Source organism: Ambystoma mexicanum, chromosome 6p (assembly GCF_040938575.1).
Source record: "Ambystoma mexicanum isolate Mex_15411 chromosome 6p, UKY_AmexF1_1, whole genome shotgun sequence".
In the NCBI taxonomy this organism is placed as follows: domain Eukaryota; kingdom Metazoa; phylum Chordata; class Amphibia; order Caudata; family Ambystomatidae; genus Ambystoma; species Ambystoma mexicanum.
This window is the reverse complement of record NC_090935.1, coordinates 651079666-651104091: the sequence shown is the minus strand read 5'-3', so window position 1 is coordinate 651104091 and position 24426 is coordinate 651079666. Positions and strand designations below refer to the sequence as shown.

Genomic DNA, 24426 nt, shown 5'->3' with positions numbered 1-24426 from the left:
CTTGGTGTCACTCTCTTGGCTTCGGGTAATGCTTGTACACTTGTATCTTAGGCAATCTTGAACTTCTATTGGGGTTGCAGTGTTGGTTAGATTGTTTTCTAGCTCCCGAGAAAGGCTGCTTTCAGTTTTAATAGGGGAATACTGTTGCTTTGGGGAATGCTCTATCTCCAACTGCAGATACAATATTTAACCACTGAACTTCTTTTATAGGTAATGACTGTTTGCGTGAATAAAGAGGTAGAGGTCACTCTTCTTTTCAAAAGCGAATCCATGCACACACGATCACGTCTTCATGAGCTTTACCAAGCTTAATGGTTTTCGGAACGTTTGTTCTGTGTAATGAGAGTCATGCAACCACTTCTTCATAAAGTTTACATGGGTTAAATGTTCAATAATGGCTTTCGTATCATTTGTAAAGCATAATGAGAAAACACAACCACTTCTTCATAAAGTCTGTAAGGTTTAAAGGTTTAACAACGGTCTTTTGCAGCGTTTGCTCTTCACGCGAGTGAAAGAAGAATTACTGATCACACGCGAGTACTACTTTTCCATTGTTCACATGTTAAAGATTCACCAAACAACTTCAGCTTGCTTCTGCTTCTGCGCGAGTCAATATTAAGCTGGATATTGTTTCTGGCAGTGCTCGCGCAAGGAATCAGAATGCCAGGTTTGACTCACCAGCTTCTGTGATCCTCTTTACACGTGTTGCACACATTCTACTGCTTCTGGCTTCACTTGGGACCCAAACCCTCCCTTGCTGAAGGTGTCTCTGGTCCGGCCACTCAATTAACAAGCCCCTCTTGCTCTTGAGACCCATGGCTTCACAACAGCTCCCAAAAGGCAGCCTTCCTGCACACCTTCTGCTGCGCAGTCTCTGCACTTTAGAGTTTGGGAGAAAAGGACTCCCTCAGAACAAGCGGGTGAAATATTCTGCATCCATGTTCTGGCATCCCTTTGGTTCCCCAACTTCTGATTGGGTAGCCAATACTGTGCCTTATTCTTTCTGCCTCTGCTACAACTGCACACACTCCAGTCACACTTCCAGCTCCTTCTAATTGCCTGCACCTGAGAGGGGCTTTTAAGCCTCTCAGGTTCCTTCCGGTGTGGGCTGTTAGGCTTAATTGCCTGACTACTGTGACAGAATAACACTTCAGTCCTCTTGCTTGTCCCAGTACTTATGGTATTATGGGACTTGCAGTCCTTTGCAACAGAATGAGATGTTCTAACTTCTGCTGTTTGGCAAATAGCAAAAGTGTGGGTTTAAAGGGAAAGTTACACAGGTGATTTCCCAGTTTTCCTGGCGTGTCCATCCCACCACCCCCATGTGATCCTCCTGCAGTACACCACCCCCAGGGTCGGGATCAGGAAGAGTCTACCTTTCCCGGGACATATGAGAAGGGTCCCAGACAGGTTTCCGGGAGGAATCACTACTGATTCATCACAGTTGGTTCCGTGGTGGGCTTTCACCTCCTTGCTTCAGCTTCCTCCTCACAGTGATATTTTGCATCAGTCTTGGGTGAGTCTCTATCTTGCTAGCTAGATTAAGGATGCCCTCTACTAAACCATAACAAATAGTGGTGTGGATGATCAGAGGGTCTTGAGTGGGGGTAAAGGAAGGTGGGGACACCAAAGGGGTGAATCAATACCCAGGACCACTGTCACCCATCCCATGAAGGATTTCTCCTCCCGTGAGATCCACCAGCGGAGTACTACCCCCATCAGGTCGCAGCTTCACTTCCCTAGCCTCATTGAAAAGGGCTTCCACCATAGAAGAAGTGACAATACCCTGGGATCGTCACAGTGAGTAGACTGGCCTACATGTGTGCAGCCAGTTTGAATATATGTTTGTACTGTGCCACAGTCTTTTTCCATTTGCTTCAACAGTGAAGAAAACAGGAGTGTTATTACGTGGCCAGACTCGCTTACATTGGTGCAGGCAATCTGGCCATATCTTTTCACCATGGCATTTCTTACTAGAAAAAAACAATAGGAGAATGATCTTATATGGAAATACTGGCATATATTTATGCAGCCTGTATGGACATTTATGGGCACAGTCAGCATGAAAATGTTTTTATATTGGCAAATATTGTGAGCAGAAGCATCATGAAAATAATTTGGAAAATGAGTAGGAAGTGGTTTTTGAAGTGTTACTCAAAAAAAGAGATTGCAATCTCTGTAGCTTTTAACCTATTTTTTACAGTAAGCGTGCTCTAAAATGCATCATTTTAACCCATTATTTTTTAACAGCTCTGGGTTGCTTCAAGCAAATTCATCATTTTAACCCATTATTTTTTAACCGCTTTGGGTTGGTTCAGGCTTCCTCGCTACGATCGGCTGCTCCCACATGTTTGTGGGAAACATTTATGCCCCTCAAATAAAAAGAAATATCAGTCGCCACTGAATCCTAAAGACACTTCCTTGTAAGAGTGGCTTTCAGTATATAGGTGATCTGCTGAGGATTCAGCCCTTCGGCTGCTGTCCACGCAGTCATCAGGTCCTGCTGGCAAACGGACGGGGATTCCACATGCATTGTGGAGAATTGGCCAGTGACTAATTTGCATATGTACTCACCAACCCTTTCCAACCACTGCTCTGAGATGCTGTTACCTAATAAGGTTAACAGGTGTTAGTAGGGAGAAGCGAGATCACATTAGTTAAAACAGCTCAGTTTACTGTACAATTTGCTATTTGCACAGGATTGAACTGGTAAACTTTGTGCCATGTGATTTCCAAGTATGCTGGGAATGGGTTGAAAAGAATATGGAAGAGTGAGAGGAATAGAAAAAGCTACATGGTGTTGCATCTCCTAGTGAGGTGGGAAGGAGGAAAGGGTAAGGGGACTTGGACATACATATGGTGTAAATGAGACTTCACAACAAGAAAGTGCCTTAATTAGAGCCTGTTGTGTTTGGGAAGCTTCAGTCACATCAGTCAGGCTTTGAAATATGTGATTGACTCTGCTGTAACCCCTTTGGCGGTGCTGAGTAACCTTCCTGTATGAGGCATCCGTCCCTATAAGGAAGCGTACCCATTATGTTGTCTGCACTCGGCATGTTCTGACAGAGAGACCAATATCTAGGACTAGATGTACTGACTGGCCTGATGACAGTATTGTGATCAGGCCAATCCTTTGCCCTGTTCAGGGTGTAGTAATCTTGTACAGTGCAAAAGCTCAATGTACAATGAGAAGTACCAAAGGAAAAATTATCAGTTAGCTTTTGCAGGGGCACACATTACAAATAGTGAATGGAGGTACAAAGCCTGCAGGGAAAATAAGGCCCTGCCCCTGCATTTGCGTTCACAATGCAACCTCATGGCAATGTCCATCACTTAAGTGCACACAGGTCCAAATGCATTAAAAGAACCAGTCGGGTACCTTCTGGGTACAATTTATTTTGATGGATACAACGTCGTTCCTACAGTATCCTGGTCTTAGAAATGTTCAGCCTGCAGGCAAGGACAATTTTTGAAGAGTGCTCGGACAGCGCCAGGTGATGCAAACCATGTCCACTGTGCTGCAAGAGCGTCCTTGCAACCTCTACCGTATGTCATGCCTTTCAGGGTATAAGTGGCACCACCCACGAAGCCCAATTGTTCCCTGGATACTTCCACCACACAAGGATTGGGAGCAAACAGAGTCAACTGAGAGGAAGAGGGCTGTCAGTCATATAAGAAATCTGCAGAGGGGGGCTTAGTATCCAACATTATCCGTAAGGTAGAGAACTTGTTTTATTTTTCCATAATGATCCTTTTATTGAAACCTGTTACCTAATGGATACGATCTCCTCTGCAAATTACCTATCTTTGAAATATTCCCCCCAGCAATGCAAGAAAGCAAGGAGCGGGCAACTGAAGTACCAGGACAAAGAAACAGAAACCTCAACCAAAGATGTGTTGCACCATAGGCCTGCCAAACAAGGCCTCAGCCCTTGCATCCGCAATCAGGCAGTAATGCTTGCAAATGCATGCAAAGAAGACCAAGTGGCTTCCCCGCAGTAAGCAGAAATCCTGAATAGGCATGTCCTTCAGTCAAGGAGCCATAGCAGCACAACCCCTGATGTAATGTGTCACAAAACCCTCCAAAACAGCATTGCGTGCAGTCTCACAGTCTGTTTATTCTGTAATAATCTGATCTGGCTATGTAGTGGCTAAGGGCCCTCTTATGGTTCAGCCTATGCAGCCTCTTCTCTGTCTTGGGCACATAGGGTGGCAGAAAAAGACAGAAGCTGTATTGAGTGCTTAATGTGCAATTAATTGTTTCATGTTAATTCATTTATATTTCACGCCAGACCCAAAGGTATAAGGGCGCAGGAGCAGCCGGGTTATTCCCAGCTTGGCTACAGTGCTGTACAGTAATTACAGTGTGTACATAGGTTAAAGCAGTTGCGGCAAATACAGTGATAGACAGTTTACAAATATACATATTTACAAGTATGCGTGGGTAGGCCGGGGGAGTTCCTGTTATTGTCTTTTATCCACTGAATGTAATTGCGTCTAAAGTGAGGAAAAGTTTGTGGTGACCTTAAAAAAGGTGGCAGGGAGTTCCAGTGTTGGGCTGCTTTCACATGGAAACTGTTGCCACCCATTTTGGTTTGTTTGAACCTAGGGACAGAGCAAGTTGGCATTGGCGGTTTTGGTCGTTCGGTTGGGGGTGTATCTTTTTATTATGTCGACTAAGTAGTGGGGGGCTGCATTGTTGAGGCATTTATGGGTTAAGGAGGCTATTTTGAGCAGGATTTTGTCAGTGGTGGTAAGCCAATTATGGGCTCTCCTAATGTTGGAAATGTGTTCTCTCTTCGGAATGCTAAGTGCAGCTCTGAGAGCATTGTTTTGCAGGGTCTGGATTTTATTTGTAACATATTTGTTGGCTCCTACGTAAAGGGCATTACAATAGTCCAGTTTTGATAGTATGAGGGCTCTGGCTAAGGTGGTGGAGCTGTGGGTGGACAGGAAGGGTTTGGCTGCTCTTATTAGTTTACATGTGTGGGCTGTGGAAGAGGCCATGGAGCTAACCTGTTTGCAGAAGGAAAGGGAAGAGTCTAGATACATTCCTAGAGTTTTAACTTCCTTGGCTACCTTGATAGGGTTGCCATCTATGATGAAGCTAGTGTAGTTGTGATCCAGTTTATTTAGGTTGGAGGTGGAGCCGAGGATAATGAGTTCGGTCTTGTCATCATTCAGGCATAGACTGTGGGAGGCCATCCATGCCTGGATGATGAGGTACACCTTGTTCACCAAGGCCAAATCCTTTTTGTAATCTCCCGTCAACGGGATGAGGATCTGGGTATCATCGGCGTAATTAGTGTAGGTGATACTCATTGATAACCTTATGCAGAAAAGACTGATTCACCTGAAATGTCACCTTATCTTTTGTAAAAACTGTGCAAGGCATGTGCACTGGTGGGGCCTGCAGATCACTCACTAGCCTGGCTAACCTTATGGCCATTAGCTCAAAAGGCAGAGCCATGAGTTGTGTCAAGGCCAAATTCTAGTCCCACTGTACCTGGACACACAGTCTGCAGAAAGCAGCTCACCAACCCCTTTAGAAATTAGACCACAATAGCTACATACAAGGAAGAACCCTGATGGCTTCCCAATAAGGAGGGACAGCCTGGCCAGGTATGCAGCATATGCAGCCTTTCCACCACCCATGATAACGCAAAGTCGATCACCCTGCCACATAATCTGCTGTTGGTCAAGCCATCTGCAGAAAAGCAGCCAGTCAAGTCAAGCATATTCTCTGACAGGTCATGTCCATGGAACTTCAGGCATTCACACTTGGTGGTGCAGAAGACTATGCAGGTCTGGGTGGTAAATGTTGCCCACTTCCTGGGTAAGAAGGTCTAGAAACATAGGGATTCACAAGCACACCCTGTGACAGATGCTGCATAGATATAACATACCACACCCACTGTGGGTGGCTATCGGGATCATCAAGATCATGACCAGTACCGTTCCCATGTTGGTGGACGCCCCACAAGGATGGAGGAAACAGGACGGGAAGTATCAGTATTTCCATGCAAAACCAGTACCTCTTCAGGACCATCTGCAGCAGGGAGATCAGTGGGAATGCACATGCCTTGGTGAATTTCCATAGAATCAACAGGCCATAGCCCAACACAACCCTTCTGGGGCCTACCTGGAGCAAAATCGAGGGTATTTCCAGTTGACATGAGTCGCAAAGAGATTCACATGCGCTGTGTCCCACTTGCTGAAGATGAGATTCACTAACTGGCATAGAGACCACTTGTGCAACACCGACAGCCTCCTGCTGACAGTGTATGCCATATTGCTCTCCCTGACCCTAACGAAGGCCTGGACCGAGATACCCTTAGCAATCAGCCACATTCAGTTGTTTCCCTGCACAGCTTGAGGGAGCCCACAACCCTGCCTGTGTTCACATGATGCATTGTGGTTGTGCTGTCTGCCACAACCATCACTCTCTTGCCCAGCAGCTGTGACTGTAATGCCTAAAAAGCTTTCCCAGCAACCTACCCCTGAAGACTTGGAGAGCAAACAGCTTGCCCACCATGACATTCTTCTTCCTGAAACAACCACCCAACGGTCCAGCCCCATGCCAGCGCTCACCAGCAGTTTGTCATCCACAGACCCAAAAGGTGGATTCCAAATGAAGGTTCCTAATGCAAAACCTTGCATGAGGAAAGACTATGACCCCTGCTCTGAAGCGGTGTAAAGATAGCTTGATGGCCTGAAACTTTTCAGGTGGTAGAGAGCCCCCCATAAGCTATGTGCCCAAAACAGCCCCAATGAGTTGCATGGCAGGAGTTAGATTTGATTTCCTGCAATATACCGGGAACCCAAAACGTGTATCAACCCCATGGTATGTTGAAGTATAGACACCCCTCCCCCTCTGCCCCCGACTGGATGATTTCACCAGCCAATCTTCGAGGGACGGGAACCAGATTGGATGCCATGACAGCCAGCACCTTGGTAAACAAAAGCTTTGGGGCCGCAACAGCCTGAACTGTCAATTCCGGTCTGTGGCCACAAAACACAAAAACCTCCTTTGGCCTGGTAGGATAGACAGATTAAAAATAAATTCCTAGAGATCTGAAGAAAAACCATCCAGTCACCTTGGCAGAACCTGCCTAAAAAGGAGGACAATGTGACTATTTTGAACTTGCCCTTTCTCGTGTATTTATTTTAGGTACTCTTGGTCTAAATGAATCTATGTGATTATCTCGAGAAGAAAAAAAAAGACTGAAGCCAAATTATTTTTCTTTTCGCACATTTACATGCAATTATATGCCGGGGAGACCCCGCAACCTGTACAATTGCATAGAAATGTGCAGTTAAAATTCAGCATTTTCGTCCGCGAAATTATGGGGTGATGTCGGTCTCAATTTCCCTGGCTATCCTTTTTAGAATTAATACATATCTCAAAGAAAATGCAAAGGCCTTCTCCATCTGGCACTTTTTCGCTAGCTTTTATTTTTAGCCATTTGCTCTACGTCGAGGAGCAGCTCTGCTTGATAAATATCTCACTGCTACCGCCGTGGGCAATCAGGGGAGGAAAAATGAAGGAGATGAGACTCACTTTTCACTACAGTCTGTTGGGTCCACTGGTCCACGGTCATAACTTCCCAATCCTTCACAACGTTCCCCAACCTGCTCCCACGGGTGTAGTGTGTTAATTGAGGACACATCAATGCAGCTTACCTGGGGCTGCCATCCCCGAAGACGACATAGGTGTGGTAGGCGCCTTACTCTTGCCCCTGCCGCTTACTGGCTTTGTGTACAATTGACTCCTCACTGGGGTGACTGTACCGAAATACTGCTTTCAGCGTGAGCAGCACGCTCCAGTACTATTTAGACATGAAGAACGGCATCGAGCAGTGGCCTGCACTCTTATTTCTCCTGTGTGCTATCCATCCTGTCCGTAAAAGCCATGTCACCTTTGAAAGGCAGATCCATATCTTTCTGATGAGGAATCTGGGGGAGAAAGCAATCCAATGAAAGCCACAAACATCCATGGCGCCCAAAACTAGCAACTGCCAGCATTCCTCCTGCTACAGAATCCACTGTACTCAACCCCATCTGAATAGCATGTTTTAATGCTTCAAAGCCGTCAGCTACTGGCTCCTTTATAAGCTCATGACTCCCAACTGGTAAGTGGGAGTGAATATATTGCTTGGATTGCCTATTAGGTGGTAGAGTGAGAAAAAGGTTAAGCTACCCCTTAAGTTGGCCGCATGTACCACCAAAGAAACTGCTACTCAGTGATCAAACATGAACAAATGATTGTCTCATCTGCCTCGAAGTCCTCGAAATTGTTCTATTAGGGCAGAATAAGATTCAGGTTTTTCCTCCAATATACCCAAGATCATGTCTTGGAAACATTCCCCTGCATCACGTCTGTTATCTTGTCTCTTCTGGCCCGATTCACGATATTTGACACCTGAATGTCTGAGGCCTTAATAGCCCTCCTTTTAATCATATTGGAGGGAAACTCAGCATTTGGGCCATAAGGGATCTGTTAATTTAACACAGTTTCACGTGAGGTATTAGCCCAGTTGCATCCTGTTGGTCCCTAAGGGTCTCAAAACGCTCAAAAGCCCTGGAGTAATGCTTTTCCTAAATACAGTTTTCAGCCGACCTCTCTACCCAGCAAGGCTTCGACCCCCCTTGTGGGAGCACCAAACTCATCTTCTACCTGTATGCCCACAGACCTCTAAGATACCACCAGCATCTTTCACAACACCTTTGGCACCATAAAGCCCTCTTATGGTACCACTCTCAATGCCATTAACTCCAAAGCTCGGGGGAAGAGCCTCTCCTTAACAGGTCCATGACAACAAGTTGAGGGTCATCAGCCTTGGGGTTGGGAACAGCCAACTGTAACAGCGCTGCAGATTCCTGCTGCTCTGGTTTGCTGAATCAGTACTGCACAGCTGGCACAGTGGGAGGTGGCTCTGTTAGCTTTGCCGCATTTCTGCAAAGAGTGCAGACATCGTGCCCCGAATGGACTCCAAGAGCCCTGTTGCCATAGAAGTGACCAACCACATTTGCAGCATTGTAATAGTTACAACCACTGACCTGACCTAGGTTCCCTAGCAGGTTAATCAGTCTTCCATGTCTTTGGCTAGGTCTTTTCCAAGTACCCCTGCTTCGAGGCCCGGGGAGTACTCCTGGAGTGGGATTGCTTCTCATGCCTCCTCTTCGAACCAGCAGAAGGACTTCCCCCCGCAAGTGCTCCGATCACACATGCTCCAGTTCCAAAGCACCCATGCAGCCCCACGCTGGAGTGTTAACCTCTTTCACTCTCTTTGGAGGCACAAGAAGGTGGCATTCCTGGGGATTCCTTGCTTTTGAAGTCGTTCTTTCTGCAGGCCTCACAGTCTTTACTCATATGCTGGCCCCAAGGCACCATACGCAGAAATCATATTTGTCAGTGATGCACTTAGTTCTTTGAAACCTGTTGTAGGGCTTAAAATCAGAGGGGTTTCAAGGAATCTCCAATCTAATTATAAAAGTGGACAAGAATTTGTATGCTAGAGTACATCAGCTCCAAGCGTGTAATAGAAAAGGAACTATTGGGCTTGGCGCATATACCCTGGATACCATCACGTCCGCTAGAGTTCAGAAAGTGGCTCTCATCGCACAACAGCTATAGGTGATACCATCCGGAGCCGTGTAAGCATGATTAAAAAATATCAGCGGTAGCAGCCCGCAGGCTGGACATTTAAAACATTAGACATACCCAGAAGAGATAATATTAATTACAAGTGCTGCATCGAGAAGAGGACTTCAGTGGGCAGGCAGCAGTTTTAGGGGATTGTTGTTTGCTGGCCTGATGCCAGAAGCTGTTCCATGAATAGCAGCAGTCTTGTGTAGACCACTTTGGGATTGGTTATCTCTCACTCAGGATAGACTATTACCAGTCGATTCTACGAGACCTTACGAGTGGCCAGAAACCATTGCTACTTTCCCATGTGAGCTGCAAAAGAGGTAAACTCCCTTTCCAACTAATCTATCATGCAACTAACAAGAGGTTGCAAATAAAAATAACAATTTACAATACATTTATTGCAACCTGCCACAATGCACCCGTGAAGCCTGCCACTTTGAGTGGCACTCACTTTGTATATGTGGCAACCTTTCATGTATCTGTTTTCTGTTATTCTATTTTTTCTGGTTTGTAGGCTTTATGCTATTGATGTGTTGATGAAAATGAAAAAATAAACATTGGCCCGCATATTTAAAATAGCAGCTTAGTTTTTTAGAAAAACGTACTTGTCAAGTTTGGAATATGATTTATTAAATAAAATTATTCAGTTGAATGCTAGATATGCCATTTGGTACTCTGCTCGTATCTATATTCCTGTTCGCTAAATACACTTTAGAATCATGAGCCACTTTTAATAACATCATTACCTACCGAAGACATAACATCAGGCAATTAAAACACGGACCTTTAGTTGGAAATCACTTTCTTTAAGAGGATTCTGATTTGTCTGCAGCATGTCGAAAAACATAAAGGAGAATCCCAGTGGGAGAGCAAAAAACAGACGGCCTTGCCTGAAGGTAATTTCCAATTGGACGTTATATAATGGCATGATGTCAGTTTCATGAAGGGAAAACAGTTGCCATGATGAAGTGAGGCCACTCAAGGCAGAAAGAAATCTCTTAATGTGTATCCTGCCAAAGGATGCCATACTGGACAAGGATGAGCAAAGAACCTCACCTTGAACCGGTCGCAGTATTCGGGCAGCCGGGCACGTTCAGGGTCTTCTTCGACTTCTTCCACTGCTGTTTCACTACTCCCAGATTCCCCCTCTGCCTTGTCCGATGGCTCCGGATCAGCTCTCGGGGAGACAGCAGACTCCAGTACGCTTGCCAAGACATCGATCTGAGTAACACAAAGAGGAATCATGGCCATTTGCTCGGCAGGCACAGGGCCAAAGTCGTCATCATCATCATCATACATGATAAGAAACGAACGGCATTAACGGGCTGATGCATACCAACCATGGACTCTTCTCAACGAAACCGACAAAGCAGTAAAAGCATTCCACAATGCAAGGAAAACTGTCAACAGTGCAATAGTCACTTTTGTCCTATTGATATTATCACTTTTTTTGGCCAGCAAACCTTTTTCAAATAATCCTTCTCTCTGGTCTTAGCTAACGTTTCTTACCATTCCTCGTTTTTCTGAATCTGTTTAGGATGCCGATATCTGCCCCTGTCTGTATAGTCCACAGACCACTGACGGCTCACCTGCAACCGCCTCCCTTGAATAGCGCCAACCTTTATGCCGTACCTTTGACATCCATTCACTCCCTGGTCCAGCTTGATCTCTGCTCTTTTGTACCCTTCCACTCACCATAGCAGCAGCCTCTTCGATACATCCTCGAATGCTGTGGCCGCCCCCACTTCCCAGGCCCCCTAGCATCTCCCAATCACCCTGACTGCCCTTAACCGGTTCTCCTATTTTAAGCCTATACTTTCTAATGCCATTTCTCTTTCGAATCAACTATCTGCCAATGCATCCTATTATTGAACGCCAAAATACACTGGTTTTATGTTCAATTGGCTGCCACTCTCTGGTTAGATGCTAAAACACATGCACCACATGTAAATAAGCTCACAGCATACGTGTTTATGCCGGGAATATCCAACTGATCTCAGACGAAAAGCATAACATTAGAAGAAACCGTATTTTTAATCAGCATCAGATTCGAGAGCAAATGACAAATTGGCCTTTAATTCTGTGACATAATCATTGTCCAAATGAAAACATTTACAGCAAATGCATGGCTACGAGTTATGCTTTATCTATATGCACACGTGTGGGCGAAAGGATACGAAAAAGGCAGTGATAACATGTCGGGACTATATATGTAATTGTTGATAAGATGCATGAGGTGGGAGCAACAGCAAAGGGGGGAGGGGCTCTTAAGTAATAGCAATACATTCTTCCTAGGTTCCCTGGTGTGCAGAAAAGTAAGGCACGTCTACGCCCAAAGATCAGCAAGCAGTTGGCGTTAAAGCTGGCCCACTCCTTCCTTCAGATTGTGGAAGTAGACACGAGCATACAGCAAAGGAATATACATTTGGAGCGCAACCATGTACTATGGAGCGCAGATGTACCTTTGGAAGGCAAACATGCCAAAGTACACAAAAGTAAAATGGCAGTGTGCATTAGTCAGCATGGGTGTTCTAGGTGGATCACTGCAACAAAGATCAAAAGATCTGCACACTCTTGGCTGCAAAACAGTATCACCCCTGCGGGTCGTGGCAGAGACCACTCTATATGCACATGGAGCATTCATCAATGCTCTACCTGGCGCCACCTGATTAACTAGACGCCGCCCGCCACTCTCCTCCATGCCACCTGTTACAGCTGTACCCCCTCCTCTAGGCCCTGCTGTACCTACCTCCGCTGTATGTTTGTTCTGTTGTTACCTCTGCAGCGTGTTAGGTTATGCATCTGTTCTGTTACCTCTGTAATGCACTCCATTATGTATCTGTATAGTTGTATACCTCTGTAAAGCGCTCCATTGCTTCTAAAAGCTAGGTCTGTGATCAAAAAGACAAACCTGAGCTGAGTCCCCTGCTATAGAACGGTCACCTCAGAAGATGGTGGTAGGAACCAGTTCAATGTGCACACGGAACATACCATAAACATTTGCTAAGCAATGTACTGCAGACTGCACATTCCTCATCGGGGAAAGTGGTGGGAGACATAGAACATGCATTGTCAATGCCAGAGGATCGCTTTAGAGCGCATGTGCGAGTGCACAGCTGCTCGGGATTATGCTGCGATGTATATTGCACCATCCTCAGGGATGGTGTCGCTAGGCTGCAAGAAGGAAGTTGGGTAGAGGGCAAGTGGAAAGAGGAACGCAGGAGCGGGTATGGGGGTAGGGCACAACAGTTGTGATTACCAGGCCCACTCACAGCTTCGCCAAGGCTGGTATTGCTAAATAACACGAACAGTATTATAAAACGTGAAGGTTGTTGAGCTACAATTAAGAGAAGGACTGTTTTCAAACAGTCAGGAAATATTGCAGGCGTGCAAGGAGCCTCTGGAAGATAGCCAGCAGATCTACTTTGTTGAAGATAAAAGGGGTCATTGGAGGTATACATCATCTCCAAGTGCACATATAAGTAATTAGGGTCCATGGAAAGAGAACGTTCAGCATGCTACACACTGTCGCCAGGACGTCCTATGGAAATATTTCAACCTGAGTGTAGGACAACCGTACTTGTAGAAGCATACCTACTTTCCTGCATTCTCTCCACCACCTCTCTGATCGATTAGGACCAATCACCTTGCGCTTGATTAGCGCGAGGTATCATCTATATATAATTACTTGTATATACTAGCTCTTTATGCTGTGCCACATTGAGGCTTGGCCTTTCCCCCATCATTATTTTCCCAAGCCTCAGAGGGGATTTGGGCACCCATGTGCTCTTGCTACTTTGACACATATCCGCATCTGTTGTCAGCCAAGGGCATCGAAAACTCTCTATACGGCAGATATGGGTCCATTAGGACAGTCAGACTTTTGAAAGTATTTTCAGCGTTAGTTGCCTACTGGCCGATTCCCTGTGATACGACTGCATCGCAGCCTAATTTTGTATTTCTGTAAGCTGTCCTATTTCAAGAGGCCATTCCCTTTTACAGTGTATAAAGGACTTTACCCATGTAAAATGTTTCCAAACTTTCTAATGTAAGCTGTGACTTACTAGGAAATCCTATTATTTTCCATTCTAGTCTAAATGTCATACATCTCAGATAACAATGAATTTTTATTTCCATTGGATGATCCAGAAATCGCACATTTTCCCAACTCTGACTGAAAAGCACTGCAACTCGGAGAATGTTTGAAAATAAGATTGGACTGAGAATCTAGAATTTGGTTCTTGAAGAAAAGCTTGGCATTTATATTTAATCCTTTTAGAGTTAAATAAAAAGTCCACTCTAAAAGTGGAATTTTGTATTGGTCGTTTAAAACAAATACATTTTCATTAACATTCTTGTAACTAGCCCCACAGTGTGCTATTTAGCACACAATGAATTCCCTAACAAGTACTTGGTGTATCACAAGCACCATTTATTTTTCATACACTTCACCCGCATCTTAAGCTGTCCGGGAACAAAGAAATAGTCGCCTCAATTCTTTGAGCACAATTAAAATGCTGCCCACTCCTTTCTACAGACCTGTTTATTAACTTTCTTGGTTTAACTGGCATTTAATAGAATAGAAAAGAAATGATTTCAACAATTCATTTTCAAACAACATAAAACAAAAGATAAACATAGAATTAAATAAATGACAGAAAACAAGGAAGATGTCAGATGACCGAGTTACTCTACAGCACTTCACTTAACATTTGTTCATTTGTATAGAGCACCATATGAATCAGAGGCATGAGGGCGTGACAAACAAACAAAAAACCAACATAGAGAATAAAATCAGATAACAGAAAACAACCCTTATTTAAAAAGCAATGTCTTGATCTTTCTGAAGATTGCCATTGACTCAATCCAATCCTGAGCTTTCATCAGACAAACTAAGTCAAGCTGTGTTCTTGATTTACTACAATACGTGGGCATCTTTTTCCTTTTGACAGAAATCTATTACAGAATAATATGATCAAGGCTTTTCCAAACCTTTCCCAAAAGTAAATTCGTTAAATGCAGAGACTTTGTGTTATGCAAACGTTTTAATACAATGATAAAGTTCCATATGGGGCAAAAATACAAGATTTTAAGTTAATGTGCATTATGTTTTGCAGTGTCGCGCTGAGCTGCAGGTGAAATTCTAGAGCTGGAAATAAGGTGGTGCTGTGACAGTGTGGCATTGTTAACTGAAATAGCCTATTCTGCTCTAACATGACAAGTAGAAGGGTTTTTTGCTTCCATTTCTAGACTTATATCATACCATTAACTGCTGTTTGGTAAACAATGCTCTAATCACAATGTGTGCTGTATGTTCAATATTAACTTCTTAAGAGAGAAATAGGGTCCTTGATTCCCAAGCTTTTCCCAACATCCAATTACTCTGATATTTCCTGGGTTAGCCACGTATTTCAAGGCAAAGGGGTATTTTGGAAATATGTTCCTTTCCCAGGAATCTTCCATGACTTGGCTTTCCAGAGAACGCTCGGGTCCCAATGTCATCATGGGTTTTTTGAGGTTTTCCCAAGAACTCCAATTCCATGCAACTGCTTAACAATGCAAGCTCATCCATGATTTTTCAAGTCAAGTTTTCAAGGAAATCCTCTGCTTTCCAATCTTATATAGACACGAGTATTTTTCTCAAAACAAACATCTCCATTTTTGCATCTGTGGAATGCACCTTCTATTATAGGAGGGGTACATTTGGGATTCCCCATGAATTGGTGAGAGTGATGATGGAATTGTATGGAGTCTCCTTTTGAATGAAAATGTGTGCCCTATACCTTTCATACTAATGTGGTTACTGTGGTAACAGAGAGAGAGGCTGGTGTATGCTCTCAGAAGGCCATAGTGGCCTCTATTGCACTGCACTGTCCATGGTCCACAATTGCTTTCTAGAGCATCTCTTGCACCACTTTCCCAGAATCATTAACTGTGCTTTCAAAATAAGAAGGAATGTCTGAACACGATAAACTACATATCTTTTTGCGTAAGCACAGATTTCTTTTAGATATTCTACGAGATTTGATATTGCATATAAACTACACTATTTCAGACTGGAGTTGGGCCAACTCTTCTTTTGCAACCGCTCGAGGAAGGGCGTAGAAAACAAAGGCAGCAGGGGAGGCCATTCATGTTTTGTAACATCAATTCTGCCGAGCTAGCAGATTGCCAATTGCTGCTATTTCTCCAAATCGCCACAATCTTGCTGAATACATGGGCTAAATTGCTTTGTACATAAACTCAATATTGGTAGGGACATTTAGAACTAGGTATTTAGCACTTCTTTTCATCCACTTAACTGGACCAGATTCTCTAGTTCCTACTTCATATGTAATGGGGTAGTCAAATTGAGTATCTCTGATGTCATAAGATTGATTCTGAGGTCTGACAACTCGTTCTGCCTCCGTAAATGCTTGGCGAGAGATAGTTTGGTCAGAGAGTAGGTGAGAATATCATATGCAAAAATGGGCACGTTTCTGTGTTCTCAAAGTATTCTACGTTTATTTCACAATTCCCCTTAACTTTGACAGCAAATGGTTCCGTAAACAAGGCAAAACACAGGAGGAGGGTGAACACCACTGCCTCATGTTTGTGTAGTTTGTTCAAACGCCTCAGCCGGAAAACCATTAATTCCTGTACTTGAGGATAGGAATCAGTAGTCGGGAAAGGTCCATCAGCATATTTTGGGTCAAACATTCATCCTCACTAAGGCGCACACCAACTATCTCCATTCGCTGCAGGAAAAGGGTACTCAGCCAATCAGGTGGCTAGAAAAGCAGACGAGAACACACTGTGTACCACCTGCTTTTTCCAGCCAACAAAGGCCCTGTGGGGAGGCAACAGGAAGCTGGTCCCCACCCTAAAAGACATCCCACACCCTCTTCCATCAACCTTCCCTCCCTCGCCACTTACCTGCTTGACCAGATATTTGTGCTGCCGTCCCGGTGCTCTTCCCACCCCCAGCTGCAATGGAAACAGTAAAGGGACCATGTCCCTTTTCCCATGGTGGCGGCTATCTTGTTTTTTTTTTTACGGGATATTGGGCTCGCGCAATACACGCAGAGCCCATCACCTGTAAAAACCCCGGGTGCAAATAGGTTATTACCCCTTGTCGGGGGGTGGGCGGGCAGGTGGGACATACATAGCTCGTAACGACCCACAGCCCTCACAAGGCCTGAGCCACAGGTCGTTACCGGTCATGTATGCCCCTATACGCAGGGGTGATTGCTACAGTCAATCTGATGAAACGCTTCTCCGCGTTGACGGAACCTATAACCAAGAGACCACCTTGTCATTTTGTCAATAAGTTGTATTCCCTTTCTAGCACTGTCAAAAGATTCCCCGTCTTGTATAAACCATGCTTTATCGGACTTCAGAAAAGTGACACCAATTGCTTTGGAGAACAGTTTTGAATCAACACTTAAGGAGCGCGCTCTATCCATACGCTCAGCATTCTTTCACACCTTTTCCTGTCTTCAGCACAAAGTACTGTTTAACCTCAGCCATCAACGGAGTAGTTTTACCTAATTTTGCAAAAGAGTGCAAGAGCTTGCACAACTAAAGTAACGAGTAGTGAGCAAATATTTTACAAAATAGGGCTGTAAAGTCATCAGGCCCCCAAACTTTGTTGGATTTCACACAGCCAAATGCATGCAGAATTTCTCGGGTACTAATGAGAACTTTCAGCATCTCCCTCTGGTCTTGCCGTAATTTTGGGAGTTCATGCAAGACTATGTAAACGTGTTCATTACCATTCAGGTTACCTGCCTCATATAACATTCTATACGTCCATCTCGTTGCGCATTTCACAATATGTTCTTTGAAGCTGCAAATCATGCCTTCTTAGTTAGAATTCGATTGCTTTGTCTCAGAACAGTCATTTGACAAATGCTTTTCACAATTCAGTTTGTAATTGATTCCAGTCTAGAGAGCACAGTTCCCTGAAGAGTTTTTTCTTTTCCAAATTTCTACAGCTCTTCATATGTTCAGAATGAGTCAGTGGTCTCCCTCTGATCAATGCCTCACAGGCATACCAGGTATTTGATTCTGATGTAGTGTCATTCTTCACTACAGGGTGCTGAAATAATGTTTGTGAGAGCCGTCAATGTCTCTGGGAGCATTTCATTTGCAAAAAGAAAAGTTCCATGGATACCTGCCTGTGATGGAGAGTGTGATTAGATCCATCTTTGCCTTCATCACTTCTACCCAAGCTCTCTGCTAATCATCAAGCGATTGAGCTTGTGAGCTTTATGTGCGTGGGTGTGAGGAATCCAAGTTTATTTACTTCCATATATCTTGCAAACGCAGTGACTCTATGATATGCTTTAGACATAGGGAAGCTACCGTGGGACTCCCACGACTCATCGAAGACCTTTCCAGCCCCATGATTAAAATAAGGGTGAAGGCACCATCAAAAAAAAGTGGCCCTCTGAAGATGGCAGGCATGGAAAGAAAGTCTAAGAGAAAGATTTCCAGAGCTATCTTATAAACACAAACCGAGCATAAGATGATCACAGTCATCTCTAAAGCACATTTTACCAGAACATATCAACTATTTTTCTTCCTTTTTTATTTTTTTTAATTATTATTGTGTTTAGCTCAACTAGCCTTTCACAAACACAGAACGAAGATTAAGAACACTATCATACATATTACATAACATTTACACAAATTAATACGTAAGTAAATTCATTGATATATGTTCTCTTAAAAGTCCTGATCAAAAATACCAGATTGTATGCCCACCTCCATCAGCATCCTCTACAATGTGTCTACACCTTGAATCATAAAAAACCACTAGAAAAAAAGCTCATTAAATTCTATTTGATACTAACATTAGACCCTTCTAAAATGACCTTCCAGATTGTATCCTCGTCCATAGTTAGAAAATCCACAACAAATATACCAAAATACAATTTCATGCATTGTAAGCACCAGTGATACAAGGATTCTATATGAGGACCCTTACACAGCCGGCAAGTTCTTGTCTTCCTAGCAATACTCAATCTTGATCCCATTGTATTTAGCAAGGTCAGCCTAATTCTTAAGAAGCATTTTCTCCAAGAACTATCTGGAAACAGGGACATATAATGTGGAACAGTATTTACTGCTTTCCCATCCAATGTTAGATAGTGCTGGTGGGCATAGGCTTTACAGGTCTCTAGGGTGCCAATCCACTCTCCCTCGATCAGGCGTTTGCTTACTAACTGCGGAAAGTCTTAACATTTGCACCATTGGGTCCGCTTCTGATAATAGGCTGTCACAAGACTCTGCCCATTTACATATCATCTAATTTCCTTCTTTTGTTCCAAGACCAAACGGACCTGCCCCATCACAGAGTCCGGTTCTGCACATAAAATGTTCCTATAAAGGGTTAGAACTCTCCATATGACCTGAGGGACGATAACCTTAACTCAAATTGGACCAGTGCTTGAGGGGTAATCAGAGGTAGATACAATACTTTATTCCAGAAAACATCGTCCAGGCTGGCCCAGTTCACCTCCATACACAACAGTAGGGCATCCACTCCATAAGTGATTACTGGAACTGCTTTTGTGCAATAACATTTTAAAAGGGGGTTAGCTGTAAATTGACCATAGTGGCGATGGATAACTTTTTGCTTGTGAAATTAGGTTACATTGTTTTTTCCTAAGTTTTATGTAATGTAGCTTAGGGCTCTCAACGTCCACAATAATAAAACCCAAATATACAAAATTCGTAAATTTACCTAAAACGTCATCCAAAAAGACCCATTTAAAATGTACCACCTTTTTTTCCCTGGCTGGTTTTAGGATCATCACCTTTGTTTTTGTTAAATTAATTTCCAGCCTGCTTGTTTTTGTATGCTGCACCAGTGCTGCCAATTGCTGTTTGAGGCCAATTGGGGTTTGGTCACATAACACCAGATCAGTAGTCTGTTTACATGTAGGAAATCTATTCTCAGAGGAAACAATCTGGATTCAGCCAGAAATAAAAAGACTGAAAAGTTGAGGGGCCAGAAAACAGCCTTGCTTTTGGCCCTTGTGGGTATTCATTGATCTAGACAAGAGGCCCTCTGCGTTCAACCCGATTTCCAAGGAGGTTCCTGAATATAACTCAAAATGTCTACTAGCTATTGAGGAAAGCCCCAAGTTGTTATTCCATAGCAAAAGACGGGAAACAGAATCAAAGGCCATGATAAAATCTATAAAAGAAGTCTTCCACAGCATTGTTCCTTCTGTGAAGCACAATTTGTACCTACCAGGATTGTATCTTCTGCCTTTTTCATGCCAGACGACACAAAGAATGGTTACAGAAAGCACCTGTCCCGGAGTTTACCCTGGTCCCTTTCAAGTCATTGGCTTTCTGCTTTTCTCCATGTAGATCTAGGTGATTGCTCAGTATGTGCTTACGTTTATTTGGTGGGTTAAGGACCATTACATTTAAAGTTACGACTGTGGTAGTCATTAGGTGTTTTTAATGACATACTCCAGGACAGGAAGAATCTTGTGAGGATACGATCCATTTGAACCTTTATTTCGACATCTTCCCGTATGACATATCTCGCAGTTTCCTCAGTAACAACAACATCATTAACAGTAAGAACACTTGCTTCCCTCCTTCTGACATTCATGAATACGTAGTGTAAACCCGTTATCTAATTTGAGGGTTTCCATGTAATGGGTAGTTCCAGCCTAGCTCAGTGCTGAGGTATACTATGGGCCAGGTCCCCTAGATTAGGCATTTCCATGGTGTGAGTGCCCTTTCATGTGATGTCCCCCCTTTCACACTTTTGGGACACTGACATTTGTATTTATAGATGTTTATAAAGTTTTGCATGTTTGTATTGGCAGGATACGGTTGTGCTCCCAGCGCGATGGGTTAGATTATGTAGAAATGGTACGCTCCACCAGCAGGGGGAGCGGGCGTGCCTGTGAGGTGTTTTCACCACAACACTGGCGAGAGCTCCCCTGCGGGTTATGCAGTGGAAGATCCCCGTGGGGAATATAACCGGCATGGGAATCCGTGAGTCCGGGCCAGCGGAAAGAGAAATAGCGGGGAGGCAGTCGGCCGTTGCAGTGAGGGACATCCCCTGAGGCTGATCGTTCTCCAGACCTGCTTCATGTTCTCCCCTTTCCAGGGTTGAGAAGGAGAGCCAGGCTTTGGGCGCAATGAGAAAGTTGGCTAGGGTATATGTCACGTTTCCGCACAGCTCTGTGAGGGGCAGCACGTAGCCACTTTTGTCCTGGGTTATAGCTGCAGCGAGGTAGGAGTGGGAAAGTGTAGAGGAGAAGAAAACTAAATAAAACAAAACAAAGGCATATTATCCACCGTTGGCTGAAATTGAGAACCTTTTTGGGTTCACATACATGCTTGACTGGGAGTGAGCAAATCTGGTCAGAGGGCACACAGAGCGGCCCCAATTCACTGTAGGCCTCACAGTTTCGGTTGTCCAGGTATTTCACCTCAGACAAGCCTCAAGTGCCCCTCCTGAAGGATCCAGGGGTATTTGAGAGGGTTGTCACTGACCCCTTTGGGAGTTACCTGTGTTTTGCCAGAGGCACTGCATGGCCCTGGGTTACGGAGGGAGGAGAGGAGTAGGACAAGCTGCCAGCAGGGCGCGGTGATCCGGGTTTGCTTTTTCTCTCGCCTTGGGGGAGTGAGAGGATCCCCCTCTCTGGGGTGGATCAATAAGAGGTTGGGGGACCACAAGCATTTGGGACGAACACTTGTTTGTCCTGAGGTAGTCTAGTTTCAGGATTACCGAAATTCCTGTCAGGCAGTATCTTGTGGCGTCAGGCAGTGTTCCTAAGGTAATGAAATTATGTCATTTAATTATTTATTTAATGCATTAACTGAGAGCACCCCATTCTAGTGGCACAGAGGTGTCGAGTTACCTATGTTGTAAGGAGAACCTGTTATGCACCTTCATGCATATAAAAAGGCTGCCAAGCAGTTCAAATGGAATAAGGCTGTCTCTGTTTATTTAACCAGGTTCTTCGGTACAACAGTTAGTCATCAGGGTTGACCGAACACAGGAAGGGGCCAAATCCCCTCAGTACACCCTGTAAATACTGAGGTCTGCAATAGGCCTGTACGAGATGGTTCACAATTCATCCCCCTGGGTTTCATTTGCACATGTGTGCAGCAAGGTGCAAGTATCCCGGCTCAGGTCCCCTACAGGTTGCTGCTCACTCCTTCATACAGAATCAAAGAGAAAAATACCTAACACTAGGACTAGGCGATATACTGATATTCACCAAACCCAATAAATTGAGAAGATTGCCAACTTTTTAATTCACAAGACAACAGACATCCGACACGTTTTCAAAGCCGCACTGAGGTGGGAAATCTTCAACCATAGGTGCCTTCTTTTAATTTTCAGGTAAGGGGCAAAAATCAGACTCCGAATATCCCTTCTGTGAATATGAGCAACCGAGCTTGACCCCTTAACAGGTGGAAACTGTGCATTTTAGAACATATTTTATATAAGGAAATGTGAAAAAAACACAAAGGATTTATGGGTTGATCTCAACATATAATATCTCAGCAGCACTAGCCTAACCTGCTGTGCTACCTTGCAGCTTTGAGGACAGCCACTCACTTTTAAAGAATGTAACATTGCATGTGGATCCCTGATACCGATCAAAGTCATTAGCAATCCTGTACATGGCATACAAGTCAATTGTGTTAAATCTCTTGCAGCACTGACAATGGGTGTAGTCTCTTTTAGGAAGTACAGCCGACAGTTGAACAGTGTAGACATCTCTGTAAGGGTAAAGTGTAGTTCCTGTCCTTATTGTTCAGGAAGGGGGCAGTTGCGCCCTTTGCCCCTCTGTACTCGGCACCTGTCTTTTGAATACCTTCCATCTTCATGGTCAGCCAGAACTGTATCCTCTTTAAGATGATGAGCAAAGTCAGTGTTTTTTCGTCCTAGCCCCCAGTTTCATCCGATTCTTTTTCTGTGTGGCCAGAGGAAGATGCTTGACACTTTGCCTAGGGTGATTCTCTCCTTTAATATGCCTTCTGCATTTCCTTATCATCCTTAATGGGGAGCTTTAGTATTACTCCTGCTTCCGCCAGGATAGTGACGTGGTGGTTACTTCATTTAAAGAAGAAAGCCAGGCTGAAAGCAAATGTCCATTCATACCTCCATGGATGTTTGTAAGGTGAGTTCTGATAGGCTTCATGTCTGTCTCTTGCCAAGTGTGGTAGGTAAAACATATGTTTTTAAAAAAAACTGTTTTTATTGATTTTACATCAATTAATAACCAGCACAAATACAACAATTCAGAGCGGCAGCATACTGCCCACAACCCAGCATATATATGCATATTCTCTCGTCCAAAAACATGATGGTATTAAATCCATGCATTAGTGGTGCGGCGAGGGGAGCGCCACTGAGTCGTACATTAAATACTGAACATACAGTCCTCACACATCTGGGGGATGAGCGTGCAGTGGTAGTGTACGATGTAGGCCGCATCAAAGTCATGGCAATATGCCTTATTTAGTCGGTGCGAGCCCCTTCCACAAAGGCATGGCTACTCTCCATCTTGCAAGGACCCGTAGTAGGCCCACCAGTCTCCTCACATGCTTAGGTAGCCGCATGGTCAAACCCAGGAGGGCCACCAAAGGCTCCATCCCCACTTGCTCCAGGCGTATGCCTGAACTGAACGTGTCTCCCCAGACCCCCCCCTGCGAGATTAACAAAATCAGCATCATCAACCCTGCAGCGAAAGCATTCGCCGATAAGTTCTGGATGATATCTATGTAGCTTGTATGTAATAGGTCTGGTGCATATAATTAAAATGAATCTGTTTATACCTGGCATTAAGCGAGACACAGCGGGTCTGGGCCCTTATTTACGCCAGCGCTGTATCTTCTATTTCCCCGTTCAGCGCTACCTCCCACCTCTGCCGTGACCCACCGCCCACCCGTGGAATCCTAGACATTAGCTTGTTCTAGATTATTGAAACCAGTTACCCTTCACACTGAGCCATAATAATCTCGTGCAGCAAACACAACATGGCCGGTTGATGCAGAAATGTAGGGAAGAATGCTCTGAACCGGAAGTACATAAATATATCTAGGGGGAGGGGGCTCACCCCTCCTTTCTCCTTACAGAGCTCTAAACACAAAAACACATCTTTATAATAATCCCCAAACACCCATATGCCCAATTTATCTATTAAGGCCAGATATAGCCATTTGCACGTGATTCCCAATCCCTGAACATGTTTAGCCGGGAGTGCCGGGGAATATAACTTTACGACCCCCAAGGCATCCACCATTATGCACCAGGCCGCACATGTGCTAGAGACTACACCAGTGCCCACCTTTTTGCATCGCATGTTTCCTAAAATCACAGGCTGAAGCAGGTTGGGTGCCGCAAAGGTTCACTCAAACTAAACGCGAGGTATGCGGGGTCCTGCCTCGTATCTGCCCAGTTGTACCTCTCGAAATCAGGGAGGGCCAGGCCAATGTAGAGTTGCATAAGTACATCCCATTTAACTCGCAGGTTCTTCCTGGCCCATATGAATTCAGACAGCATTTCTTGAAGATTCCTAAAGAAGTATTTTGTAAGGACCAACGTGAGATTTTGAAATAAGTATAGAAATCTTGGCAGGACAACCATTTTAATAACCGCCACCTGAACCATCACAGAAAGGGTTAGCCCTCGCCATCGACAAACATGGTCTTGTAGGTTATAAAATACCCTGCCATAGATCTCCCAAAACAATACAACAAGGTCCCGTGCCATTCCAATGCCTAGATTAGTGTTGGCCTCC

At 44.3% G+C, this 24426-nt stretch overlaps 1 protein-coding gene across 1 annotated transcript in view; it reads right to left on the bottom strand.

Annotated features, from left to right (window-relative positions):
• MRPS27 (mitochondrial ribosomal protein S27) overlaps positions 1–24426 on the bottom strand; it is an 874008-nt gene that overhangs the window by 8247 nt on the left and 841335 nt on the right. The window contains exon 10 of the mRNA XM_069627511.1: positions 10709–10873. Coding sequence (XP_069483612.1) covers positions 10709–10873 — 165 coding nt within the window. The remainder of the gene's footprint in view (positions 1–10708; positions 10874–24426) is intronic.